Source organism: Hyla sarda, chromosome 7, assembly GCF_029499605.1.
Source record: "Hyla sarda isolate aHylSar1 chromosome 7, aHylSar1.hap1, whole genome shotgun sequence".
Taxonomy (NCBI): Eukaryota; Metazoa; Chordata; class Amphibia; order Anura; family Hylidae; genus Hyla; species Hyla sarda.
In genome coordinates, this window is record NC_079195.1 from 203,085,189 (window position 1) to 203,111,400 (window position 26,212).

General features: G+C 46.2%; 1 protein-coding gene across 8 annotated transcripts in view; it reads right to left on the minus strand.

The window, feature by feature from the left end:
• The window catches only part of OSBPL9 (oxysterol binding protein like 9), a 132,432-nt gene that overhangs the window by 64,757 nt on the left and 41,463 nt on the right, over positions 1–26,212 (minus strand). The window contains exon 1 of one of the 8 annotated variants that reach the window (XM_056532258.1): positions 23,047–23,120. The exons of 6 other annotated variants lie outside the window; for them this stretch is intronic. In XM_056532258.1, coding sequence (XP_056388233.1) covers positions 23,047–23,115 — 69 coding nt within the window. In that variant the 5' untranslated portion in view covers positions 23,116–23,120. Of the gene's footprint in view, positions 1–22,974; positions 23,121–26,212 lie in introns of those variants that run through there. One more of the 8 variants, XM_056532259.1, reaches the window with a different exon arrangement.

Sequence of the window (26,212 nt, forward strand, 5' to 3'; positions counted from 1 at the left end):
GCTTTCACGGTGATTACAGTAACTGGGCCGTACATTGTGGACCCCGCACTGGACAAATGGTCCTGCCTGTGTCTGCACTGTAGTGTATAGGTTTTGCATATATTTTACCTTAAGGGTCTATTCACACGCACAGTATTCTGCACGGATTTGATGCGCAGTATTTCAAATTGTGTTCAGTTTACATTGAAATCTGCAGCAGAAAATCCTGCGCATCAAATCTGCGCAGAATACTGTACGTGTGACTAGACCCTAAAGGAGTTTTCCAGAACTTTTATATGGATAGGTCATTAATATCCTAATTGGTGGGAGGCCAGACTCCTGAGTCCACTGCCGATCAGCTGATTAAAGGGGCTTTTACCTGGTCCTTCTATATTGATTGTACTTTATCTTTAGGATCGGGTATCAATATTCGATCAGAGGGGTCTCACCACTGCAGATCAGCTGGTTGAAGGGATCATACGGCCCCTACAATTGCTGCAGCCTCTTCATCCCATACCAGGCACAGCTCTATACATTCTTTGAAGTGAAGGGAATAAGCTTCAAAACCAGAAACCGCCACTACCGAAAGTATAGAACCTTGCCTGGTAAGATATAGAAGGGGTAGTCCGGGGAAGTAACTTATCTCTTACCCACAGGACAGGGAATTAAGTGTCTGATTGTGGGGGGAACAAACCCTGGGGCTGCCAGCGGTTTCCTGTCCGGGATCAATCCTACCTAATCGTCCTGGGCCACCTCTCTCATGTGGGCAAGTAACGGCCCACTCAGCCAATCACCGCCCAAGGCTGCATTCACACCACGTTTTTGCAATACAGTTGCTGTGTCAGTTTTTTGATGAAAAAGAAAAACGTGTGTACAAATTTTAACCCGTATACGGTTTGAAAAATGATGTCCGGTTGCATCCGTTTTTTAAGAAAAAAAAGTATACGTTTTTAACTTTTCACTCCATTATGAATAAAGTTTCACTTGTTTGATTGAAATTCCAAGAAAAAAAACTGTGCAAAGTCATAAACCGTATGGTGCAAACTGGATGGAACCGTACACACATACCGTTCTGTACAGTTCCCATTGACTCCCATGTTAAAAATAAATAAATAAAATAAAAAACGTATACAGTTTCAATACGGTTTTTCACCCGGACCAAAAACAGTGGTAGGCTACGCTTCTGGGTACAGGAAAAAGAAACGGACAAAACCGTACAAGATGCAAAAACGGATGCAACCAGATGCATCGTTTTGCATACGGTTTTCAATACGGTTCCGTGGGGTTTTCAAATTGAAAGCGTATACGGGTACTGTATTGCAAAAACGTGGTGTGAATGCAGCCTGAGATGGGACATCGCTGCGACCATTATAGGCTGGACCGACTGGCTCAGCCAATCAATGGCTGCAGCGATGTCCTGTCTCAGTCGGTGATTGGCAGAATGGGCCGTCACTTGCCCACTTCCAGGAAGGTAGGGATTGTAGCACACCAGGAACGGGTAAATGGGACGGGCCCCCGGACGGCATATGGCCCCTGTGATTAGTGGATAGCTTTAATTACCCGGACTACCCCTTTAAGAGGCGGCATCAAGCGTAGAATCCCAATGATCGCTTCAACCAGCTGATCCCAGCGATCAGATATTGATAGTAGAGATGAGCGAATTTACAGTAAATTTAATTCGTCACGAACTTCTCAGCTCAGCGGTTGCTGACTTTTCCTGCATAAATTAGTTCAGCTTTCCGGTGCTCCGGTTGGCTGGAAAAGGTGGATACATTCCTAGGAAAGAGTCTCCTAGGACTGTATCCACCTTTTCCAGCCCACGGGAGCACCTGAAAGCTGAACTCATTTATGCAGGAAAAGTCAGCAACCGCCGAGCCGAGAAGTTCGTGACGAATCGAATTTACTGTACGTTCGCTCATCTCTAATGTGAGGATAAAATATAATCATTATATATAATCAAAATAAAAGTACCAGAAAAACCTGGTCAATGGTGTAAACAACACAGTAAAGTATGTACAGGGGTATCTGTAACAGATAACTCAGTGGTCTCCAACCTGCGGACCTCCAGATGTTGCAAAACTACAACTCCCAGCATGCCCGGACAGCCGTTGGCTGTCCGGGCATGCTGGGAGTTGTAGTTTTGCAACATCTGGAGGTCTGCAGGTTGGAGACCACTGAGCTAACGCAATACTACGGAGCCAGGAATTACTGCATTTTTTATTTATTTTTTACGGTTTTGCATTTATTTCTATTGTTCGGAACCGAAACCTGAAGATGTTTCTCCTATATTCACATTCTATGACTCAACACTTCCCAATGGTTGTACGAAACAACTCCATAAAATAGCTTTCATACTGCGCCGACGATGAATATAAAAAAGGTTTTATCTGCTAATCTTATGTTATTTTTTCCCACAAATCCATGGTGTCTGTCCGAGAGATCTCCCATCTGTCCCACATATCGTAGCTCACGTCCACAAGCCAAGCAGCTTTGGAGTAATAAACCTCCGTATGGATGGATTGCAATACAGCGCATCATGTGCACGCCATAAAGACGGCGGCTTGTCCTTAGGAATGGAGGCACAGGACAAGTACACCGCCTCATGTATTATGGATGAGGAACTAAAAGCAGAGGCTGCTTATACGGAAAAGGCTGGAATCTGCATAAAGTTACTGGAGTTATTATTCCATTTTAAAGGGGTATTCCCACATCTTTGAGATAGGGTTAGAGATGAGCGAACTTACAGTAAATTCGATTCGTCACGAACTTCTCGGCTCGGCAGTTGATGACTTTTCCTGCATAAATGAGTTCAGCTTTCAGGTGCTCCCGTGGGCTGGAAAAGGTGGATACAGTCCTAGGAGACTCTTTCCTAGGAATGTATCCACCTTTTCCAGCCCACCGGAGCACCGGAAAGCTGAACTAATTTATGCAGGAAGAGTCATCAACTGCCGAGCCGAGAAGTTCGTGATGAATCGAATTTACTGTAAGTTCGCTCATCTCTAGATAGGGTATAACAAGCGGATTTGTTGGGGGGGGGGGGGGGGGGTCTGACCACTGAGACCCTTCCCAACCCAAAAACATAATTATACTTTCGAATGAATGGAGTGCACGGCACCAGCGCAGCCATTACTGCATTCATTGTCTATGGGGCCAATGAACATTTCAGAGGTCAGCGAAAAATATGAAAAATAAAACTATGAAAAATAAAATAGAATTTACTGAAAGATACAAAGTTTATTTAAAAAAAAAAAAAATAATAATAATAATAATAGAAAAAAAAAGGGGGGGGGGGGGGAGATTGCACACGTTTATTAATAAATAAATAGTATAGCATCACCGGATGTGTAGACAAACCTAAATAAGACACGGTGAGAAACAATAAACAATGGGGGAGATTGATCAAAACCTGTACAGTGATCTGATTGGTTGCTATGGGCAGGTTTTGATAAATCTCCCCCCATGAGTTTACCATAGACCACTAAGTCCAGAAGACTGTGAAAAGTGCTAAAGTGGGAAAGAGACGTCAACCCTCTTCTATCTATAAAGTCACCAATTTCCAAGAAGCCCTTAATTGTCCACCAGTCAAATGGCGTGTGGGGAAACTAAAGAGGAAAATTTGCTCTAAATCTGTCCCAAAAAGCTTGAAAATGCAAAAAGGCAAGGGGAGAAAAACAGTGGGTTTACAAACTGGAAAGACCTATGGAGCCAGGTCAAAAGGCAAAGTGATGGGGGCTTTATGTTTAATATGGACCCACTGAGTTTTGCGTAATGGATCTGCACTAACCATGTCAGTAATAAAAAAAAAAAACATCTTTGATAGATTTTTGGTCGCAGGTCACACGTGACTTTGCTGCCGTTTGCCACGATACAAGTTAGGGCTGCACGATATATCGCAATATTTTCAAATTGCGATATAGGCCCCTAAGAAAATTTGCAATTAACTTCAGTGGCCCGGTACCATATCAAACAAACATGCAAGGCTGAAATGTAAATGCTAACTCAGTGTTTTCTAACCAGGGTGCCTCCAGCTGCTGCAAAACTACAACTCACAGCATGCCTGGACAGCCAAAGGCTGTCCAGGCATGCTGTGAGCAGTAGTTTTGCAACAGCTGGAGGCACCCTAGCTGGGAAACACTGTCCTAAGTGATAAGGGTGCGGGGAAACATAAAAAAAAAAAAAAAAAAAAAAAAGTATTCTCACCTATCCCCGTTCTCCACAGATCTGCCGCAAATCCTGTTCTCCTCCATGCGGTCCCAGTATCTTCTCTGTGCTCCCGACAAGCAGCAGGTTCCAGGACCTTTCCTGCTCAGCCAATCAGTGGCTGCAGAAGTGTCGTGTGTCAGGCCAGTGATTGGCTGAGCAGCAAGGTCCTATAAGTCCCATAAGACACCGGACTGCATGGAGGAGAATGGGATCTGTGGCAGACTTACAAGGGACAGGGGCTAGGTAAGCATTTTTTTTTTATTTTTATATTTCCCTCGTGACCCAGCACAACATTATTTGGGGAGATTGGCATGAAATGGGCGGAGATGTGACATGGGGGTCTGAACATAAAATGTGTTTATTATATCGCAATCTTATACGGAAATTGCAATATTTACCTCCATAATCTCTAGTCGCACATTTTCCCCAAACCTTGCAGCCCTAATACTAAATAAATAATAAAAAAAAAAAAGTCAGGTGCGACTGTGACTAGATTACAAGTCCTCTGCGATCGGCCATTTTGTCGTCAACAGCCAAGACCTTACTGTAGTAAGGTCTCACAACAGTAGGACACACAGAGAGCTACCTGTCCGCAGCCGGGAGCTTGCTCTGAAGTCCCTCTGTGGCCGCAGTCAGCACATCCGAAGTGTGAAATAAGCTGCGGATGCACCTCGTGTGACCCTGCCCTAAGGGAGGATTTTGTTGTCTTTTTTTTTTTCTTTAAACAATAAAAGGATACATAGAGAGAATTACATTTAAAGATGCGGTTATTTGAAATGCTAGCCATATGGAAAATTTTTGGAAATTCCCGGTACACACTCATTATTGTGATCATTACGCTAGGTGGTTGGAAGCAGAAGGCTGATGCACAGAAAGTTCCTGTTTTCCACTCAAAAATTCTCTTAAAAAAAATAAATAAATCTATTTATTTCAAACTGGCATCCTGGTACCATGCCAACCGCTTTTTGTGGCTGCTGAAAGCTAGAATTGTAATGAGAATTGGCAACTTTGTAATCTGCTGTGATTGCTGTACAGAATGTTGTTTTGACGGTATTAGGGTCTATTCACACTTTTTGCAGCGTATGTCAGAAGTATATGTTGGGAGGATTTCTTGATATATACCTCTGATGCATACAGTAAAGACAGTGCAGCTAGCAGCCTGTCCTGGGTAGGCAATCCCGGACGAAGGCTTGACGTGCCGAAACCCGCGTTGTGGTGACACGGTCCAGGCCTCCATAGGTCATTGTTTGCACCTGCATTTTGTTTGGTCAGTATGCTTGGACAATTTATTTTGTTATGCACTTTCGCTTAGGGGCCGGGGTATGACATGTACAATATTCAGATAGCAGATATTGCTGCAACATATAATGGTTGTCCTATATATACAGTCCCCATTGGCTCCTCGCAATTTCCTACTGATTTCAATATTGACATATAACTATATTACCATCTTTACTGTTTACTATGTATGTATACGGTAAGTCCTGGATTCGGTGTCTTTTTTGTGATGTCTGTTGTACTCCTCCTCGTTTTTGAGATTCAATAAATATATACCTTTTAATACTATTTTTTGAAGTGACTGCATAATTTTGGTTTGGTATTTGTCCTGGGTAGGCAGATTGTGCTAGAAGACTGTGCCACTCTGTAATGCCTTCCCCATTGGCCTCATGGTGGTCATTGGGGCTCATCACTAGTAGGCAACTCTATATTTTGACAGTGGTATTCCTAGAAGAGCTAATCCCCCTACCAGTAGTAACCACACTTCGGGCTCACATCTCCCCCCCCCCCCAAGTAGTAATCAAACTCCGGCCTGCACCAAGGCTCCCATCTCATACCCCCCCCAGTAGTAATCACATTCAGGGTTTACATCTTATCCCTATTAGTAGTAATCACATTCAGGACTCACCTCGCATCCACCCCGTGGTAATCACTTTCTGGTTTCACATCCCATTCCCCACCCAGCAGTAATCATGTTCAGGGCTCAGATCTCCTCCTCCAAGTACACCACTTTCCCAACTCCTATTAAAGTCAACGGGAGTTACACACATTGCCTTACTCCTCCGCTTCAGCTGTTTTCAGCTTCCCAACCACCTTTAGTGGCTTTAAACAGGCCGGAGGGGCAGGACGTTATGGCACATTTATAGCATATACAGTGGATAGGTCATAAATGTCCCAGATGGGAATACCCCTTTAAGCAGTAATCACTTTATGGCATCTCACATCCCCCCCAAGCAGTAATCCCTTCTGGGCATTTGACATTCATCCCCAGCAGTGACCCCCCAGCAATAATCTCATGTATATGTGTACGCTGCACACAAGCAGCAATAAACACAGTTATAAACACAGCGCGGGCGGACCTACCCCCCCCCCCCCCCCCCCATGCAGGAACCTTCTCATGCACACCTCTGCATTTGCCACCCTACCAAGGTTAAATTCAGAATTCATCAGAATGACTGCAGGCTCTTTCTTAGCGGTAAGGCTAGGTTCAGACTACGGAATCTCCGGGGAGAAAATTTCCACCCAGAGATTCCGAGTGCGGTCAGCGCTGACTGAATCAGTCGGCGCTAGCACCGCGTAGACACTGCAGTCTCCAATAGACTGCAATGTGTTCTGCGCGGATTTCTGCCTGAAGAAAGAGCAAGGTCATTCTTCAGGCGGAAATTTCCAAGGGGATTTTCCGTTCACAAATTCCGCTTCACGAATTCCGAAGTATGAATTTGAACGGAAACCCATTCACTACACTAGGCATTTTAGCAAGCAGAATTTCTGCCTGCAATTTCAAAGCGGAATTGCAGGCGGAAATTCCGTAGTCTGAACCTAGCCTAAGTGTCCTGGATATTGAGAGGTACTTCTATCATAAATGCCTAGCACGTGACGCATCTGCTAAAGATGCGGGTACAATTTTTTTTTCTTTGTCATCACCTTGATTGTGGGAATGCCACAGAACCCTTAAAAAGGGCTTTCAAGGCACCCTTGTTGAGAATCACGGTATAGGCACACAGCGGGAAATTTATCAAAACCTGTCCAGAGGAAAAGTTGCTGAGTTTCCCATAGCAACCAATCAGATTGCATCTTTAATTTTTAAAGAGGCCTGTGAAAAATGAAAGAAGCGATCTGATTGGTTGCTATGGGCAACTCAGCAACTTTCTCTCTGGACAGGTTTTGATAAGTCTCCCCACAGTGTATAGGATCCCATACTAAAATAATACATAGGATTCTTCCATATGTAAAAGTGCAGTAACTGTGCTAGTTCATACAGCCCAAACAAGCATATACTGAGGTGTTCCTGCCTAGTGGGAAGCAAATGAACACGATCTTTGCATCAGATGAATAAAAAAAAAGGCCTATGCATAATTCACACGTGTCGGGAGCTTTTCTGGCAGATAAAACAAACTGCAGTGTGAATTCAGCCCATTGTTCTAGAACGTAAAGTTGGCAAGGAAATATTTTTGCTGAATGAAACCTGCTTGGGCTAAATTCACACTGCAGTTATGTTTAATCTCCTTCTGGGTCCATTGGGTTCTTTTTATTTATTTATTTTTTGCGCTAAATGAACCCAGAAAAAGTCAGAGCACAACTGACACCAACGGGTCCTGATGGATCCCATTGACTTGAATGAGGTCCGCAGGGATCTAGTATTTTACCAGAGGGAAAAAAAATTATAATTTTCAATTTAAAATCCAGTATTATACCTTTAATTTCTCAGTTGTGCAGAATTAGAAGTACGGCTTGTTTAAAAAAGCGACTCACCTGGCAGATCCCTTGCTGCTTCTATTCCAACAATGCCCGATCCCACTGATCATCGCTACCTGGTGCGCTTGACACACAGGAAATGATGAGTGGGCATTTCCTGTCTCAGAAGACATCACAACAAAACACTGACCGGCCGTAACTGGACGTGAACCGTCAGAATGGCAGCAAAGGGGGATCGTGCAGGTGACTTTTTGTTGCATCAGACGCTTTAAGGGCAGGGTCCTATGTAGTGCATCTGCAGAATAGTCCACGCTGCAGATGCGCCGATGACAGTCCCTAGAGTGAGCTCCCTGCTGTGCCTGCAGTTTGTGCATGCATGCGCAGTTTACTCGCAGACATTGCGACCGCTTTGGGCCTAGCACAGGGAGCAGGGGGAGAGACCGCGATATCCACCATACTACACATGCGCTCAATTTACTAAAGACACTCAGATCCCTGTGTGTCTGCTCGTAGCAGCAGATTGTTGGATTGTTGCTATGAGCAGACACACAGGCACAACAGGTAGGCCACTCTAGGGGCCGTCATCGCTGCATTCGCAGTAGGAAATACGCTGCAGATGCTCAACATGTGACCCTACCCGAAAGGGATATTCCACAATTATTTTATTTATTTTTTTCAGCCTTTGAGCCCACGATGCCAAGTCAAGTTAGGCTGGGTTCAAATCACGTTTTGGCAATACGGGACCGCATATGTCTGGGGGAGCTAAAACATCGGGCACTCCCGTATCCCTGCTGTATGCAGCCTGTATGTAATGTATGTCAATGAGCCGACCGGAGTGAAACGTTGACTCCGGTCGGCCCATTTTTGCGCCGTATGCGGTTTTCCCACCGGACCTAAAACAGTGGTAGACTACAGTTTTAGGTTCGGTGGGAAAACCACATACAGGGCAAAAACAAGCCGACCGGAGTCAGCATTTCACTCTGGTCGGCTAATTGAAATACATTACATACAGGCTGCATACAGCAGGGATATGGGAGCGCCTGGTTTTAGCTCCCCCAGCCATATGTGGTCCGTATTGCCTAAAAAGTTATGTGAACCCAGCCTTACATGGTTTCCAGGGGTGTGGCTATAGGCAGTCAATAATTTACACCCTGCTATCCACCAACCCACTGCAGTATAGCTCAATGTTTCCCAAGCAGTGTGCCTCCAGTTGTTGCAAAACTACAACTCCCAGCATGCTCGGACAGCCAAAGGCTGTCCGGGCATGCTGGGAGTTGTAGTTTTGCAACAGCTGGAGGCACACTGCTTGGGAAACACTGGTATAGCCACACCTCCCTGGAGACCATGTGACTTATGATATATTGTCTCTGATATATTGTCTCTGGAGACAACAGTAAAATAAAAAGACTTTCTCTACAGCACTTCCGAGGGTGGGTACTGTGCATAAAAACAGGAAAAAGCATCGCATGGCGGTAATAGAAGCAAATGACACGGTATTATAACTTGGCCTCATGGGCTCAAAGGCTGAAGAAAAAAAAATCCTGGAATATCCCTTTAAAGACTTCAGCTCAGAAACACTGCGATGTGCTCAAGCAAGGAAGGATAGGAGGGTACTACTACTAGTGTCCATTTCTCCACATCCTGTTTTGCAAAAAAAATAAGTTATACAAGGTCTCATCTCAATAGGTTTACTCAAGCAGAACAGGCAAACAAGTACATTGCTTGAGCAGACAGACCATGAGTACAACGTGACAGCAGACATAATACAGTCCTCCGCAGGCCGCCCTCAGGAAACGGTATGCTCGCCTCACACCACTAATACACAGAACATTGGAAATTAATGTCTTCTACTGAGTTACTGACCGTTTCAGGTCCAGTGTTGTAGATTCTGGCAAAAATCCTTAAAGTGCACCCGTCAGATCCAACAAAAATTTTATTTTTTAATATATCATTCAGTACCTAATCCTGACCATGTACATCTAATTTTTATGTGTCTAGCAGCTTTATTTATTTTTTTATTACACTTTTAATTTAGCTCACTAGTCTGAATTCCTCTCAAAGGTAGGGGGCGTGGCCTTGCAGGCCTCCGCCCCCTCCCTCAGTATGCTGTCTGCTCACATCTCCCCTAGAATTAGCAAAACTTCAACTCCCAGCTTGTCCTCACTGACAGTAGCGGGACACAAGTTGAAAGTGGGAGGATTTTTCCTCCAGCTCTGAGCCCTGCGCTCACAGCTGTCAATCAAGGAAGTGTGTCCATGACATAGGTGATGACGCATGGACACAGAAGGACTAGTATGTGTTCAAGCAGGCAGGGGGGGCAGTTGTTTGACTGTTTTTTTCCGTATAAAATACTGAAAATGTTCTAATGAAAGCAATTGCAAAACCTATTGGTTTTGAATGCTTTACAACATATCAAAAGTTTTTGTATCTGACAGTGCCCATTTAAAGGACACCTGCAGCGGAAAACACTTATCCCCTATCACAGAATAGGGGATAAGTGTTTGAGCACGGGGGGTCCGACCGCTGGGACCCCCCACGATCTCCTAAACGGGGCCCCAGCATCAGTGTGAGAGTTAATGCGCGTAGCGTCGACTTGAGAGGTCGATGGTTACGTCCCCTTCCCATACAGTTCTATGGGAGAGGCGGAGAGGCACGAACGCTGCCTCCCCGCCTCTCCCATAGAGTTACATGGAGGGGGCGTGTTGGCCACTGCGTTATGCTGCGGCCGGCACAGCTCCTGCACGGAAGATCCGCGGCTCCGTGCAGGAGATCGTGGGGGGTCCCAGCATTCGGATCCCCACGATCTACCACGGATTTTGGTCCAGGTGAAAAATGTTATTTAAACTTATGTGTTTTTTTTTTTTTTTTTTTTAACATGGGAGTCAATGGGAGCTGTACAGAACCGTATGTGCGTACGGTTCCATCAGCTTTTCACCATACGGTTTTTTACTTTGCACAGTTTTTTTCAATCAAACAAGTGAAACTTTATTCATAATGGAGTGAAAAGTTAAAAACGGATGCAACCGGACATCATTTTTCAAACCGTATACGGATTAAAATTTGTACACACATTTTGATAGTTTAGTCAGGTTTTGAGGAATCCATTATTTATCAAAAATCTGATACAAGAACTGTATTGCAAAAACGTGGTGTGTACCCAGCCTAACACACAGGGGAGATAAGAGGACAGTAATGACTGATCATATGGCTTCACGTAACATCACATTGGGTAATGTGCCGCATCCTTTTGACTTGTCGTCCAAGCAGGTCAAAAAAATTAGATTGCATCAGGTCCAAGCCCTGAGACTAGCTGCAATCACGAGTTACAGTCAGGTGAAGTGTGAGCCTCACTCTCCGGGTGTCAATCAAACCTGACATTCCATAGAACATATGGACAACATGTCAAAAGTTTTCCATAAAGTCACGAAATTTTGCGCAACAGGTAGACCATAGAAAAGGGTACACCAATCCTTCCAGTACTAATCAGCTGCTGTATACAACAAAGGAAGTTGTATAGTTCTTTCCAGTCTGACCACAGTGCTCTCTGCGGACACCTCTGACCGTGTCAGGAACTGTCCAGAGCAGGAGAGGTTGGCTATGGGGATTTGCTCCTCCTCTGGACAGTTCCTGACACGGACAGAGGTGTCAGCAGAGAGCAATGTGGTCAGACTGGAAAGAACTATACAACTTCCTCTGTAGCATACTGGATAAGTAATGGAAAGATTAAAGGGGTACTCCGATGGAAAACTTTTTTTTTTATCAACTGGTGCCAGAAAGTTAAACAGGTTTGTAAATTACTTCTATTAAAATCTTAATCCTTCCAGTAATTATTAGCTGCTTAATACTACAGAAGAAATTCTTTTTTCTTTTTGGAACACAGAGCTCTCTGCTGACATCACGAGCACAGTGCTCTCTGCTGACATCTCTGTCCATATTTAAGAACTGGCCAGAGTAGGAGAAAATCCCCATAGCAAACATATGCTGCACTGGTCTGTTCCTAAAATGGACAGAGATGTCAGCAGAGAGCACTGTGCTCGTGATGTCAGCAGAGAGCACTGTGTTCCAAAAAGAAAATAATTTCCTCTGTAGTATTCAGCAGCTAAAAAGCACTGGAAGGATTAAGATTTTTTAAAAGAAGTCATTTACAAATCGGTTACACTTTCTGGAACCAGTTGATTTAAAAAAAAAATAAAAGTTTTCCACCGGAGTACCCTTTAAGAATTTTTAATAGAAGCAATTTACAAATCTGTTTCACTTTTTTGGCACCAATGGATTTGAAATATTTTTTTTCCTCCAGAGTACCCCTTCAAAATCCATGTGGCTTCATCTGATGTTTCTATTGAACCTATACACGGTGTGTATTGCACAAGGTATGATAAAAATCAATAATGATGTCCTCATTTTGAGTACGTTTCCTAGTGAGTCAGATGATGCACTACTTCCAGAAAGGTTGTGTCATGTTATGTCATTGTTTCCCATCCAGGGTGCCTCCAGCTGTTGCAAAACTACAACTCCCAGCATGCCTGGACAGCCTTCGGCTGTCCAGGCATGCTGGGTGTTGTAGTTTTGCAACAGCTGGAGGCACCCTGGTTTGGACACCCTGTGCTATGTGATGGGAAGTACCTACAGTAGTATGTCAGGTGAGTGAGACACCGGTGTATCCCTGCCCTACGGACATGATGTACAGACATGCTACTCTTAAGCAATGTCATTGTCTCAGAACGTTATCGACACAGATGACTGAACCCAAATGTAAAGACCAGATTAATAGCGGATCACTTCCCATTTCACAATCCCATGACTACAGCTCACAGCCAGAAATATTACACAAGCAGAACATCGCCTCCAGCATGAGGCCTGCAAATTACCACAGAGGTAACCTCCAGCAATATACTACAATCACAATGACTTTCTACTAGGGATCGACCGATATTGTTTTTTTTTTAGGGCCGATAGCCGATAACTTATACCGATATTCCAGTATAAGTTATCGGCTATTTATCCCCCCTCGACACCGCTGCAGATCATTGATTTAAAGTGGGCGCTTTAAATCAATGCACTGCAGTGGCTTTTGCGGTGTCATAGGCCGCCGCCGCCACCCGCTTCTCTCCCCTACCTGTCAGGGTGGTCCGGGCCATCCATCCTGTAGTGTCCAGCGGCATTCCGGGTGGAGGGTGCACCGGTCCGGGCTGTCCTTCTTCTCCGGGGGGTCATCTTCTCCACTCTGGGCAGGCTCCGGCCTAGTACGCTGCATAGACGCCGCTACGCAGTGACGCCCATGCGCAGCGACGCACCTGACGTCATGGCGTAGCGGCGTCTATGCAGCGTACTAGGCCGGAGCCTGCCCGGAGTGGAGAAGATGACCCCCGGAGAAGAAGGACAGCCCGGACCGGTGCACCCTCCACCCGGAATGGCGCCGGACACTACAGGAAGGAAGGATGGATGGCCCGGACCACCTCCATTACGTGTAAGTTTATTTATTTTTTTATTGACTCAGAGGGTGGGGCCCGACCGGTATAGCGGTATGGGCAAAAATCCATACCGGTATACCGCCCAACACTACGGTGGGGGGTGTGACGCGGTGGGTCGGTCGCGGTGGGTCGGGGGGGGGGCGATCGCGGTGTGGTGGGGGCGGTGCGGGGGCGGGGCATTATTGGCTTATCAGCAAGGTAATTGCCGATACCGATAATGCCCAAAATCGTGATTATCGGACGATAATATCGGCCATACCGATAATCGGTCGATCCCTACTTTCTACAACTATCCCAGTCCTTTTTTTTGCATCTGTACAACAGCAGTATCGGTAATTATGGGCTCTACAGATATTAAAGAGGTACTCAACTGGAAAACATTTTTTTTAAATCAACTGGGGGCGGTGCGGGGGTGGGGCATTATTGGCTTATCAGCAAGGTAATTGCCGATACCGATAATGCCCAAAATCGTGATTATCGGACGATAATATCGGCCATACCGATAATCGGTCGATCCCTACTTTCTACAACTATCCCAGTCCTTTTTTTTGCATCTGTACAACAGCAGTATCGGTAATTATGGGCTCTACAGATATTAAAGAGGTACTCAACTGGAAAACATTTTTTTTAAATCAACTGGTGCCAAAAGGCCAAACAGATTTGTTAATCCTTCCAGTACTTATCAGCTGCTATATGCTCCACAGGAAGCTTTTTTTTGTATTTTTTTTTTTTTATTAGAAATTTTTATTGAAAATTTCTTACAAAACAAAACAGCATACTAAAACAAGCTAAAAATAAATAAATAAATAAAAAAAAACTGAAAACCCATCCCACCCACACAGAAATGAATAACTCATTTACCACCACGAATGGGCTGACAATCAAATCACAAGCTCGAGAATGTGCGTCGAGGGCATGTCGCAGTTGTAGATAACGATTCAAAAAATGAGTGAGGCAGAATAAATTCCTCCCATAATTGAGCAAATGACTTCAGGATCGGACCATCATACAGCTTTGAGAGAGATAAAACCCCATGGGTAACCCAAAGAGAAATATCAGGTAACGAACACAATTCAGGTAAACTAGGATTATGCCAAAGAGGAGAATATGTAACAAATATAGGACAATGCATAAGGGCCCTAAATTTCATCCACACATTATGAATAAGTACAAAGGTAGGAGGGAGATCCGGGGGCCGTGTCTGTGCAGCCATTTCCAGCAGATCTATAGGGGTCACTTTACCAATACGCCTTTAGAATAGATCACCTGTACGCCCCCATAGTAGCAAACTGCGCCCGTCCCTTCAACTGCTAAATCTGTAACGCTAAAAAATATAGCCAAGGATTTGGAATGGACAAGCCACCCGCCTCTTTGCCACGTTGCAATGTTTCAAGACGGATCCTAGCCGACTTGCCATTCATAATAAGCTCCCTAAACAATGACAGAATCCTAAGAAAATATTTCACAGGAATCCAAACAGGTGTATTATGTAGAATGTACAAAAACTGAGGCATAAGAACCATGGATCTACAGATCATCGAGGGAGGAAGTTTACAACAAGTAGCTACTTTACGAGAATTACGGTGTAACAACGGAGTAAGATTAAGAGTCACATAGACCGAGGGGAAGGCAGTAACATACAGATAATAAAACTGTGTAACCACGGGAAGGCGAACCCTAGCAATAACCGGTACAGAGGGGAGTGGGTCAAGGGGAAAGATCGTGGACTTATCCCAATTGATAGATAAACCATACATTTCTATAAAGGCCATCAAGGGTGTCAAGGAGTGTGCAACATCTCCCAGGAAAAGGAGCATATCATCTGCATAAAAGGGAAATATACATTCCTCCAGATCCCCATAACAGAAACCTTTAAATTCCGTGGAAGCCCCAATGAGTTCCGCCAGGGGTTCTATTGCTATGGCAAATAGAAATGGTGACAGGGGACACCCCTGGCATGTACCACGACCCAGGGGAAAGGAATGTGAAAGAAAACCCATTAACCCGAAGTCTAGCCCGAGAGGCAGCATATAATAATTGCACCCATGTCAAGAACCTGGGCCAAAATCCCAAGTGACGCATGACACTCTACAGAAAATTCCATTCAACGCCGTCAAAAGCTTTGGCAACGCCGAGTGAAAGCACCACCCAACTGGAGCTTCAGAAGGAGCCTCCGGATTTTATCTGTTGTCGATTTCCTCGGCATGAACCCAGTCTGATCTCCATGCAATAGAGTAGTAATGACCCTCAGGAGACAGTTGGCCAAGACCTTCGCTATTAATTTTACATCAGAGCACAGCAGGGAGATTGGACTATACAAGCCCGCCGAGAGTGGGTCCTTACCGGGCTTTAACAACAACACTATAATGGCCTCCAGCATAGACCAAGGCAAACCCTCCCCTTCCTCAGCAGCCTGCAAAACCTCCAACAGCCGGGGCAACAGAACTTCCTGATATTGTTTAAGATACTCATTGGGGAGCCCATCAACACCCGGTGACTTCTAAGAAGGCAAGTCCCCCTACGCACATTCTAATTCCTCAAGGGTAATAGGCTCATCTAGAAGGTCTCTGAGTCTGCGACAGCATCGGGAGCGAGATACCAGAAACAAACTGCTCAATAGCAACCAGATCATGCGTCAGTTTAGAGGAATAAGTCTCCTCATAAAAGGAAATCAAGACATTCAAAATGTACGTATCATTCTGGACAACAATCCCGGCACTATCACAGAGACAAGAAATAGAGGTGGACCTCTGTTGGGCCCTAATAGTATGGGCCAGTATGGGCTAGTATGCTCTCGCCACTCTCAAAATAGCGCTGCTGTAGAAAGAAGTGCTTGTTATCCGCCATCTGAAACAAATGTGAGTCTAATAGGGTCTGTAAGGACTGCCAATTATTTCTTGCCAGGTCAGAAGGGTGTGGTGACTAATAGAGGTTATCAGTGTCTACCAACACAAATAGAAAAAACTCCCAATTAAATAACTACTGTAAGGAAAGGGGGGAGTGACTTAAAACTTAACTTTTAATAGTTATGCAGCTAAGACACATATATATTGAGTTCAGAAATACTGGTAATTGGCCAGGGATACTGATGCTGATCCTAGTGCCAAAAAAGACGTAAATGATACACACAGTAAAGATACACGTCAACCTGTCCAGAGTCCACCACAAATTGACCCTATTCACAATGTGATTGTCACAGCCTGGATCAATATGGTGTAATATGTCCAATGCTCTTCCCAACGCGTTTCAGTCAAATAACTGACTTCATCAGGGGCTATATACAGTTCTGTGTCCTTGTACACACATCCGCCAATTTTCACTAATAGAGGTCATGAAAGAAGGGGCAAATCATAATATGAGACCGCCGATACAGTTGCGGTCTTCATAGACAGTAATGCAACTCTGTGGAGTCAATAGAAACAGTATTCAAGGTACGTCCGGTGGTTCATATCCGGCGTCCTGACTGTATCTCCATGTGCACGCCCGCAGTGGCAGGGAGCCGTGCAGGGTCACCTAAAAGCCATTGCTCCTCCTGGAATGAGGCCTGGATCGCACTATTTTTAGATTTACAGGTTGTAATGTCCCTGATGAAAATAACCCCTACATAAGCCTTCAAAGAGTCCCATATGGTACCCACCGAGGCAGTCCCCGCATTGATCTCGAGAACCTGAAGGCAACCTGAAGCCAAAAGGGATTTAGTTGCCTCAGAGAACCCCACAACCTAGGATGAGGATTGAAAGTAAGATGCACAAAAACAGGGGAATGATCAGAAAGACTACAGGGGAGATACTCCACCGCCGTATCAAGCGTCGGGTGCAAAAGATTATTAAAATCTCCGACCACTAGGAGCATCAGGCAGAGAGGATAAATAAGACACCATCCTGCACAAGGCATCGCTTGAGTATTGGGGGGGGGGGGATATATAGAGTGCAACTAGCGCACACGCAGCGTACGGTTAAAATAAATCTACCCTCCGGATCAGTAAGACTAGAAGTACATGAAAAAAAATGCTTCTATGAATGAGAACACTTACACCCCAGGCATGCGAGGAAAAAGTGGCGTGGAAGGTGTGGCCAAACCACGATTTATTCAGCACATGTTTAATATCACTCATCAAGAGCGTCACAGAGAGGCACAATACAGCAGGTTGATAGGTTTGAGCACCTGAAAAACAGCATGACGCTTAGTGGGATCATTGAGGCCCCTCACATTCCACCACATGTACATCAGTAGCCATAGGGAAACAAGGGAAGTATAAGTAAACATACAAGGGGGCGGACGCAGTAGCCGCCAGTAGTCCGAATCAAGAAGGGACATAAAAAACAGAGCACTGCACATTGAGCGGAAGAAGGAAACAAAAGAAAACAAACACCCCAGACAGACAACAAAAACCAAACAGTCGCTACTTGCGACACGGGGCAAACAAACAGCCCAGGTAGAGTGAGCAGATAGCATATAAACAGGAGATACCTCACAAATATGCCATGCTCAAATCCGAGCAAGATATAGAGGACATCTGGCAAAATGTACAAATACCTAAAGAACATATAATCAGGAATATAGGCAATAGAGGAAAAAATAACTAGCAAAAATGGAATAATATAGGCACGGTCAAAACCATAAGGCCTTAAAGGGGTACTCCGGTGGAAAACTTATTTTTTAAATCAACTGGTGCCAGAAAGTTTAACAGATTTGCAAATTACTTCTATAAAAAAATCTTAATCTTTCCAGTACTTATTAGCTGCTAAATACTACAGAAAAAATGTTCTTCTTTTTGGAACACAGAGCTCTCTGCTGACATCATGAGCACAGTGCTCTCTGCTGACATCTCTGTCCATTTTAGGAACTGTCCAGAGTAGGAGCAAATCCCCGTAGCAAACATATGCTGCTCTGGACAGTTCCTAAAATGGACAGAGGTGTAAGCAGAGAGCACTGTGGTCAGACAGAAAGGAAACTCAAAAAGAAAATAACTTTCTGTGGAGCATACAACAGCTGATAAGTACTGGAAGGATTATGATTTTTTGAAAGAAGTCATTTACACATTTTTTAACTTTCTGGCACCAGTTGATTTAAAAAAAAAAAAATGTCTTCCAGTGGAGTACCCCTTTAAAGAAGCACTCCAGGTTTATTTTTGCCCATATCATACACACTCACCATAACTTGTCCTACGGCGCCATTTGTTTTATTCCAGCACAGCTGCATCTATGTGTCCCAAATAACTTTGTCATGTGATCCCCAGTCTGACTCCCAGTCTTACTAACTTACTGGGAAATATTTATCAAAACCAGTTCAGAGGAAAAGCTGCCCAGTTGCCCATAGCAACCAATCAGATCACTACTTTCATTTTTCAGAGGCATTGCTAAAAATGAAAGAAGTGATCTGATTGGTTGCTATTGGCAACTGGGCAACTTTTCCTCTGGACAGGTTTTGATAAATCTCCCCCACTGTGCCTAATGTGTGTGTCACAGGATGTCAGTCCTGGGTCAGCTGACTTCCTGTGAACTACAGGATGACATCACCTACCAGTTCTCCTCCTGCTAGTTTACAGACCCCTCCCCTGTCGTAAAAATGTTTACAAAGTCAGTAATAAAATACTTTGAGGGAAAAGTCCCATGCCTGTGTATAGGGGATAAGTTTTTCTGTACTCCTAGGCATGGGACTTCTTCCTTAAACACATGAGTTGTTATTATAGGTCAAATCCCTTTTAAAGAAAAATTTAAATGCATCTAAGCTGCACAGTGTGAACTGACATCAACCTACTTATGAGTCTAATGAGTTAAAGTGTCGGAACTACAGCACCAGCGGCCGAATTAGATAACCAGCTGCAATGATCAAATGCCACATCCTCAGCCAGAGACTTCATGGGAAATGTAAGCAGCACTTCAGAATCAATTCAGTGATGGAATTGCAAACCAACATGGAGCCAATCTCATGCATGTTACATCAGCTAAAACTTGGTAAGCATAGGGCATACACCAGAACCTCTACAGTATTCTTTAATAATTGCCTTTGCTGCACTATACTGTATAAGTAAATCAATTTCCTAGAGTGCTTCTTTAAGGTAGCGATCATGGGGTCAGATATGTTTATGGACATCCTGGCAGTAATCACTATAGTCAGTTTCTGAAGTAGCTGAAAACTGGGAACAATAGACTGCAATCAATGGAGTGGTGGTGAAGAATGCGCGGCAGCTTCAGGAGATCCCACTCTAATGATTGATAGGGGTCCCAGCGGTCAGGCCCCCACAATCAGACACACATTTACTATCCAGTGGATGTGGGAGAAGTGTCTATGGTGGTAAATTCCCTTTATATTAATTTAAACCATACAAGCAATAGAGCACTGTTCCCCAACCAGCGACACTGCAGCTGTTGCAAAACTACAACTCCCATTATGCCCTGACAGCCAAAGGCTGTCAGGGCATGATGGAAGTTGTAGTTGTGCAACATATACTGCCAGACTCCACGTACCTCGAACGCTTGATGCAGGGAAAGAAATAGATTTTTGCCCCTTTTCGGCTCTTCTTACATCACAAAGATAGGAATCAGGAAATCACAGGACATTAGGGACTATTTTAGGATAATTGACTCTTTATACTTGATATTGTGGTGTCCCGGTACCGTATTTCATTCCGTACCTAGTGTGGTGGTCCCCAAAGTCAGAGTAACTATGCTCAGGTAGGGACCCCCAGGTGGGACAACCCCTAGTCGCCTCTTCTCAACTCTAATTCTATACTGTTAATACATGTATATATTTGGTAATAATGTATATGTAATATAATGTATAGTACTTACCTTGTTTAGCGTTGCAGGACCTTCGGTCATGTGACCATGCTAATATCCTCTATGGTATGTTGGAGGACCTTTGGAGGTCTTTGGGTAACGTATTACCCACAGTTCTTTGTAATGGTGATTGACACAAGTATGGACCAATTAGAACTAGTCCAGCCCCTGCCCATATAAGGGAGCTGTAGCCAATTATCGCTCTCATGGGTTGCTGCTCTCGTGGATGCCGGACTAGCAGGACGGATCTGCGCAACTTGCAAAGACACGCTAGGCCTGAAAACTTACTGGCCTCAGCGGAACTTAAACCGTGAGTTCTAAACTACCCCTGCTAAAGCTAGCGTGACTACTGGACCGAAACTAAATCCCCTAAATCCAGTGGAACAGCGCATATTATCCTAAAGACTCTAAACTGCTAAAGTCCCAACCTTTGTCAATCTCCAAAGAAAGCTTGCATGTATAGCAACTGTTCCGGTTATGAAGTTTGCATAAAATCTTCAGTGAAAGTTACAACTGTTTCAGCAAATGGACACAATGGGTTGTGGACATTCCATTGTTATCTGCCTCCCTATCGCTCTTGGGAAGGGTGGTGGTAGGACCAGCATTACTGAGGAGCCCTCACCCTGGCGTCACGAATAGCAAGGGTTAAAGGAGATGTCCGGTGCTCACTTTTCTTATTTTATCCGTTCCGGGCTGAAAAATAAAAGAAAAAAATTTTCTCTTACCTGCCTAGGCTCCCCCGGTGCTCCGGTACAGGTGTTCGGTCCCCGGGCTGTATTCTTCTTACTTCCTGTTAGCCCGGCACATCACACGGAGCTTCAACCTATCACCGGCCGCAGCGATGTCCCGCATCGGCCAGTGATAGGCTGAAGCTCCGTGTGACGTGCCGGGCTAACAGGAAGAAGAATACAGCCCGGGGACCGAACGCCTGTACCGGAGCACCGTGGGAGCCTAAGCAGGCAAGAGAAAGCTTATTTTCTTTTTTTTTTTGCAGCCCGGAACGGATACAATAAGAAAAGTGAGCACCGGACATGTCCTTTAACAAGCACCCTTTAGTCACCGCACAGCTACACTCCCCATACCCAACTCCCCCAGGCTATCCCAATATGATTGCTTCATGAGCCATCTACGATTATATCGGTTCACAGGCCTCATCGAGAAAAAAAAAATGTACTATTCATTTATTTACAAAAATTTTCAACACCTTCATAATTTTATGAGGTGTTATTATAAATCATTGACTTTTTATGTTCTAAACGTTTTAGTTATTTTTTGATTGGGGGAAGGATTGGGGGGGGATTTGTGATTTACCATTAGGAGTGGTACATGATGTTCAGGCCACCTTCTCCACTGGTATCAGCTTGCCAACCCTGTATCTTTTAAAGAGTACCTGCCATGATGTTGTTACATTTTATAATCCTCCCAGTTCACTGCCCCCATCATGATAAACCACCCCTGCCTCTATTTTTATTATTTTTTAGTTTTCTACCTTGATATTGCTCTGTATTTTCTGCTCAGTCTCAGTCAGATTTACAGACTGGGAAGGGGCGTTCCCCAGCGGACGTGACATCATCTGAAACCATACAGGGGAGAACTTCCTCCCTCACTCTGCTACACACAGCCCTGAGCAGTTCAGTGTGAGATGAGCTATGATTGGCTAAGGCTGCAAACACACCCCTCCCCCTCAGCACACCAGATTGCATTTCCTGATTTTGGACTTCTGCCAGGCTAGCAGGAGTCCAAAGTCTGTGCAAGAGAGAGGGGGAAATGTGCTCTGGACAAGTAGGGAGACACCTGGTGGCAGCATTTTTTTTTTTTTAAACACAAATAAAACACAGAAAACTTCATTTTTTTTAAACAAAGTACATTAAAAAAAAATTTTTATTTACCATAAGGAGTGCAATAGCAAAAATTAGTTTTAATGACCGTGCCTTTTTTTTATTTTTATTTTTTTATATTAGGAAATAATGAACATTTTATCAAGTAGAATGGTTGCATGGTCATGAGTAGTAGAGATCCCCTAGGGAAGGGCTTTCCAAACTGGCTGCCTAGTGTGTCAGCAGCACTCCGAATGTGTGTCACGGGTCCGTCTGGTCCATAGCTGCAGCCATCGCTGCTCACCAATTTAGGGCCTATTCACACGTACAGTACCCTGCATATATTTGATGCACAGGATTTAAAGCTGTGTTTAGCCATTTAGTTTACATTGAAATATGACCGGCCATGCTGGGAGTTGTAGTTTTGAACAGATGGGGGTGCACTGGTTAGGAAACAGTGGCTCAGAGGACCGACTATTGGATATGTCTAACACAGACTTGTGACATATTGGGCATATATGTGGTTGGGCTAACCTTGGCCATCTCTAGTGAATTTCTTATTCTACATATAGTTGTCTCTTTTTACGCCCTGCATACATTCATCCCTAAACACTTATCACAACCTGTAGAGACACGATAAACAATGTCCGCCCTTAAACCTCAGAAGTAAAGAATCACGTCACAGAATAATTCAGATCTCACAAGTAAACAGCAGCGTAAACTGTAATGTCACAATGTAATTTCCCTAAACCAACTCTATCAAGCTTACACCCCCCCCCCCTTCTCCCATGATTCCACAGCAGATGGTATCTATGTCTTTATTCCATAGCCTCTCGATTCATACCGTGCATTTATATCAGCGGAAGCATTGAGGACCACCGTGCATCTCATGTCCTTCTATGACCCCCTTCTAGGAAACCCTATCACAGTCATTTCACACAGAGAAGGAGACCACCCGGGCAGACTCCATTTTCCTGCCCCCAGGTTCCTGTGTTACGTGCGGATCACACAGACAGGACCATTACTTACACTGCTGCAGCCTTCCATTGAGATTACACTGCCCTGAAATCCTCAGCAGCGACATGCATGCTTTTTACTTACAGGATGAGAGCATCCAGCTACTTCCTCTGCACGTCTACGGACCTGCTGCTGCTGCTCGCCTCCCACCATCACACTATTGGATGGGTGTAGCTTACATGTCAAAGATTGGCCCTCATTGGGTGCCGACGGGTCACATGACGCTTTGCACTGTTTAGCAATACACTGGGGAACCTGCCAGATCTCAGGCACATCACGTTCAGTTTAGTAATCAGACCATTGCTGCTATCAGAATTATACATGTGTTATCCCCATTGTAATGAGAGGGGAGGGGTACACAGCACTTCAGGGAAAGGGGGGGGGGGTACACAGCACTGCAGGGAAGGAGGGTTACACAGCACTGCAGGGAAGGAGGGGGGTACACAGCACTGCAGGGAAGGAGGGGGGCCCACAGCACTGCAGGGAAGGAGGGGGGGGTACACAGCACTGCGGGGAAGGAGGGGGGTACACAGCACTGCGGGGAAGGAGGGGGGTACACAGCACTGCGGGGAAGGAGGGGGGTACACAGCACTGCGGGGAAGGAGGGGGGGTACACAGCACTGCAGGGAAGGAGGGGGGTACACAGCACTGCAGGGAAGGAGGGGGGTACACAGCACTGCAGGGAAGGAGGGGGCCCAGAGCACTGCAGGGAAGGAGGGGGCCCAGAGCACTGCAGGGAAGGAGGGGGCCCACAGCACTGCAGGGAAGGAGGGGGGTACACAGCACTGCAGGGAAGGAGGGGGGTACACAGCACTGCAGGGAAGGAGGGGGGTACACAGCACTGCAGGGAAAGGGGGGGGGTACACAGCACTGCAGGGAAGGAGGGGGGTACACAGCACTGCAGGGAAGGAGGGGGGTACACAGCACTGCAGGGAAGGAGGGGGTACACAGCACTGCGGGGAAGGAGGGGGGTACACAGCACTGCAGGGAAGGAGGGGGGTACACAGCACTGCAGGGAAAGGGGGGGTACACAGCACTGCAGGGAAGGAGGGGGGTACACAGCACTGCAGGGAAGGAGGGGGTACACAGCACTGCAGGGAAAGGGGGGGGTACACAGCACTGCAGGGAAGGAGGGGGGGTACACAGCACTGCAGGGAAGGAGGGGGGTACACAGCACTGCAGGGAAGGAGGGGGGTACACAGCACTGCAGGGAAGGAGGGGGGTACACAGCACTGCAGGGAAGGAGGGGGGCCCACAGCACTGCGGGGAAGGAGGGGGGGTACACAGCACTGCGGGGAAGGAGGGGGGTACACAGCACTGCGGGGAAGGAGGGGGTACACAGCACTGCGGGGAAGGAGGGGGGGTACACAGCACTGCAGGGAAGGAGGGGGGTACACAGCACTGCAGGGAAGGAGGGGGGTACACAGCACTGCAGGGAAGGAGGGGGCCCAGAGCACTGTAGGGAAGGAGGGGGCCCACAGCACTGCAGGGAAGGAGGGGGCCCACAGCACTGCAGGGAAGGAGGGGGGTACACAGCACTGCAGGGAAGGAGGGGGGTACACAGCACTGCAGGGAAGGAGGGGGGTACACAGCACTGCAGGGAAGGAGGGGGTACACAGCACTGCAGGGAAAGGGGGGGTACACAGCACTGCAGGGAAGGAGGGGGGTACACAGCACTGCAGGGAAGGAGGGGGGTACACAGCACTGCGGGGAAGGAGGGGGGTACACAGCACTGCGGGGAAGGAGGGGGGTACACAGCACTGCAGGGAAGGAGGGGGGTACACAGCACTGCGGGGAAGGAGGGGGGTACACAGCACTGCAGGGAAGGAGGGGGGTACACAGCACTGCGGGGAAGGAGGGGGGGTACACAGCACTGCAGGGAAGGAGGGGGGGTACACAGCACTGCAGGGAAGGAGGGGGGGGTACACAGCACTGCAGGGAAGGAGGGGGGCCCACAGCACTGCAGGGAAGGAGGGGGGTACACAGCACTGCAGGGAAGGAGGGGGGTACACAGCACTGCAGGGAAGGAGGGGGGTACACAGCACTGCAGGGAAGGAGGGGGGTACACAGCACTGCAGGGAAGGAGGGGGTACACAGCACTGCAGGGAAGGAGGGGGGTACACAGCACTGCAGGGAAGGAGGGGGGTACACAGCACTGCAGGGAAGGAGGGGGGTACACAGCACTGCAGGGAAGGAGGGGGGTACACAGCACTGCAGGGAAGGAGGGGGGTACACAGCACTGCAGGGAAGGAGGGTACACAGAACCTTCTATGCAATACACCAAGAATTTCCGCTTCTGCAGGCAGGTGACCACATAGCAGTAACTTACCATGAGTCAATAATTTATCCTCATTACAAAAAAAAAACAAAAAAAACTCATCAGTTTTCCCAATAGGTGAATTCTCTCTGTATCCAAAACAGTCTTTACAAATTGGACTTCTTGTGTTTGCACTATCACTTACAGGCCGATGCCATCTGCACCTCAAAAACATCTCCAGATTCAACCGTCTTCTGCCAAGACTATTGACGCTCTGATTCATTCTCCTCTAGATCCCTGTAACTCTTTACTCATCAGTATTCCTCTCTACAGTCTATCTTCAATGCGGCAGCCACATTCATCTTTATATCCAGCAACTAAAAAGATTTAACCCCCTGTGTCGGTCACTACAGCAGTGCTTCCACCGTACCAGTCACTACAGTGCTGCCTCCTCAGCCAGTCACTATACCAAAGCCTTCCCCCGGTGCCAGCCACTACATAAATGACCACAATCCCCCCCACACCACCCCTGTGCCAGTCACTACACCAAAGTCTCCCCCGTGCCAGTCACTACACCAATGTTTCCCCCCCATGCCAGTCACTACACCAATGTTTCCCCCCCATGCCAGTCACTACACCAATGTTTCCCCTCCATGCCAGTCACTACACCAATGCCTGCCCCCCATGCCAATCACTACACCAATGCCTGCCCCCCATGCCAGTCACTACACCAATGCCTGCCCCCCATGCCAGTCACTACACCAATGCCTGCCCCCCATGCCAGTCACTACACCAATGCCTGCCCCCCATGCCAGTCACTACATCAATGACACCCCTGTGCCAGTCACTACACTAATGATCCCCCCGTGCCATCCACTAAATTAATGACTCCCCTGTCACTACACCAATGCCTCAAACTGTACCAGCCACTACACCAATGTCACTCACCATGCTAGTCAGTAAACCAATGCCTACTTCCGTGCCAGTCCCTAC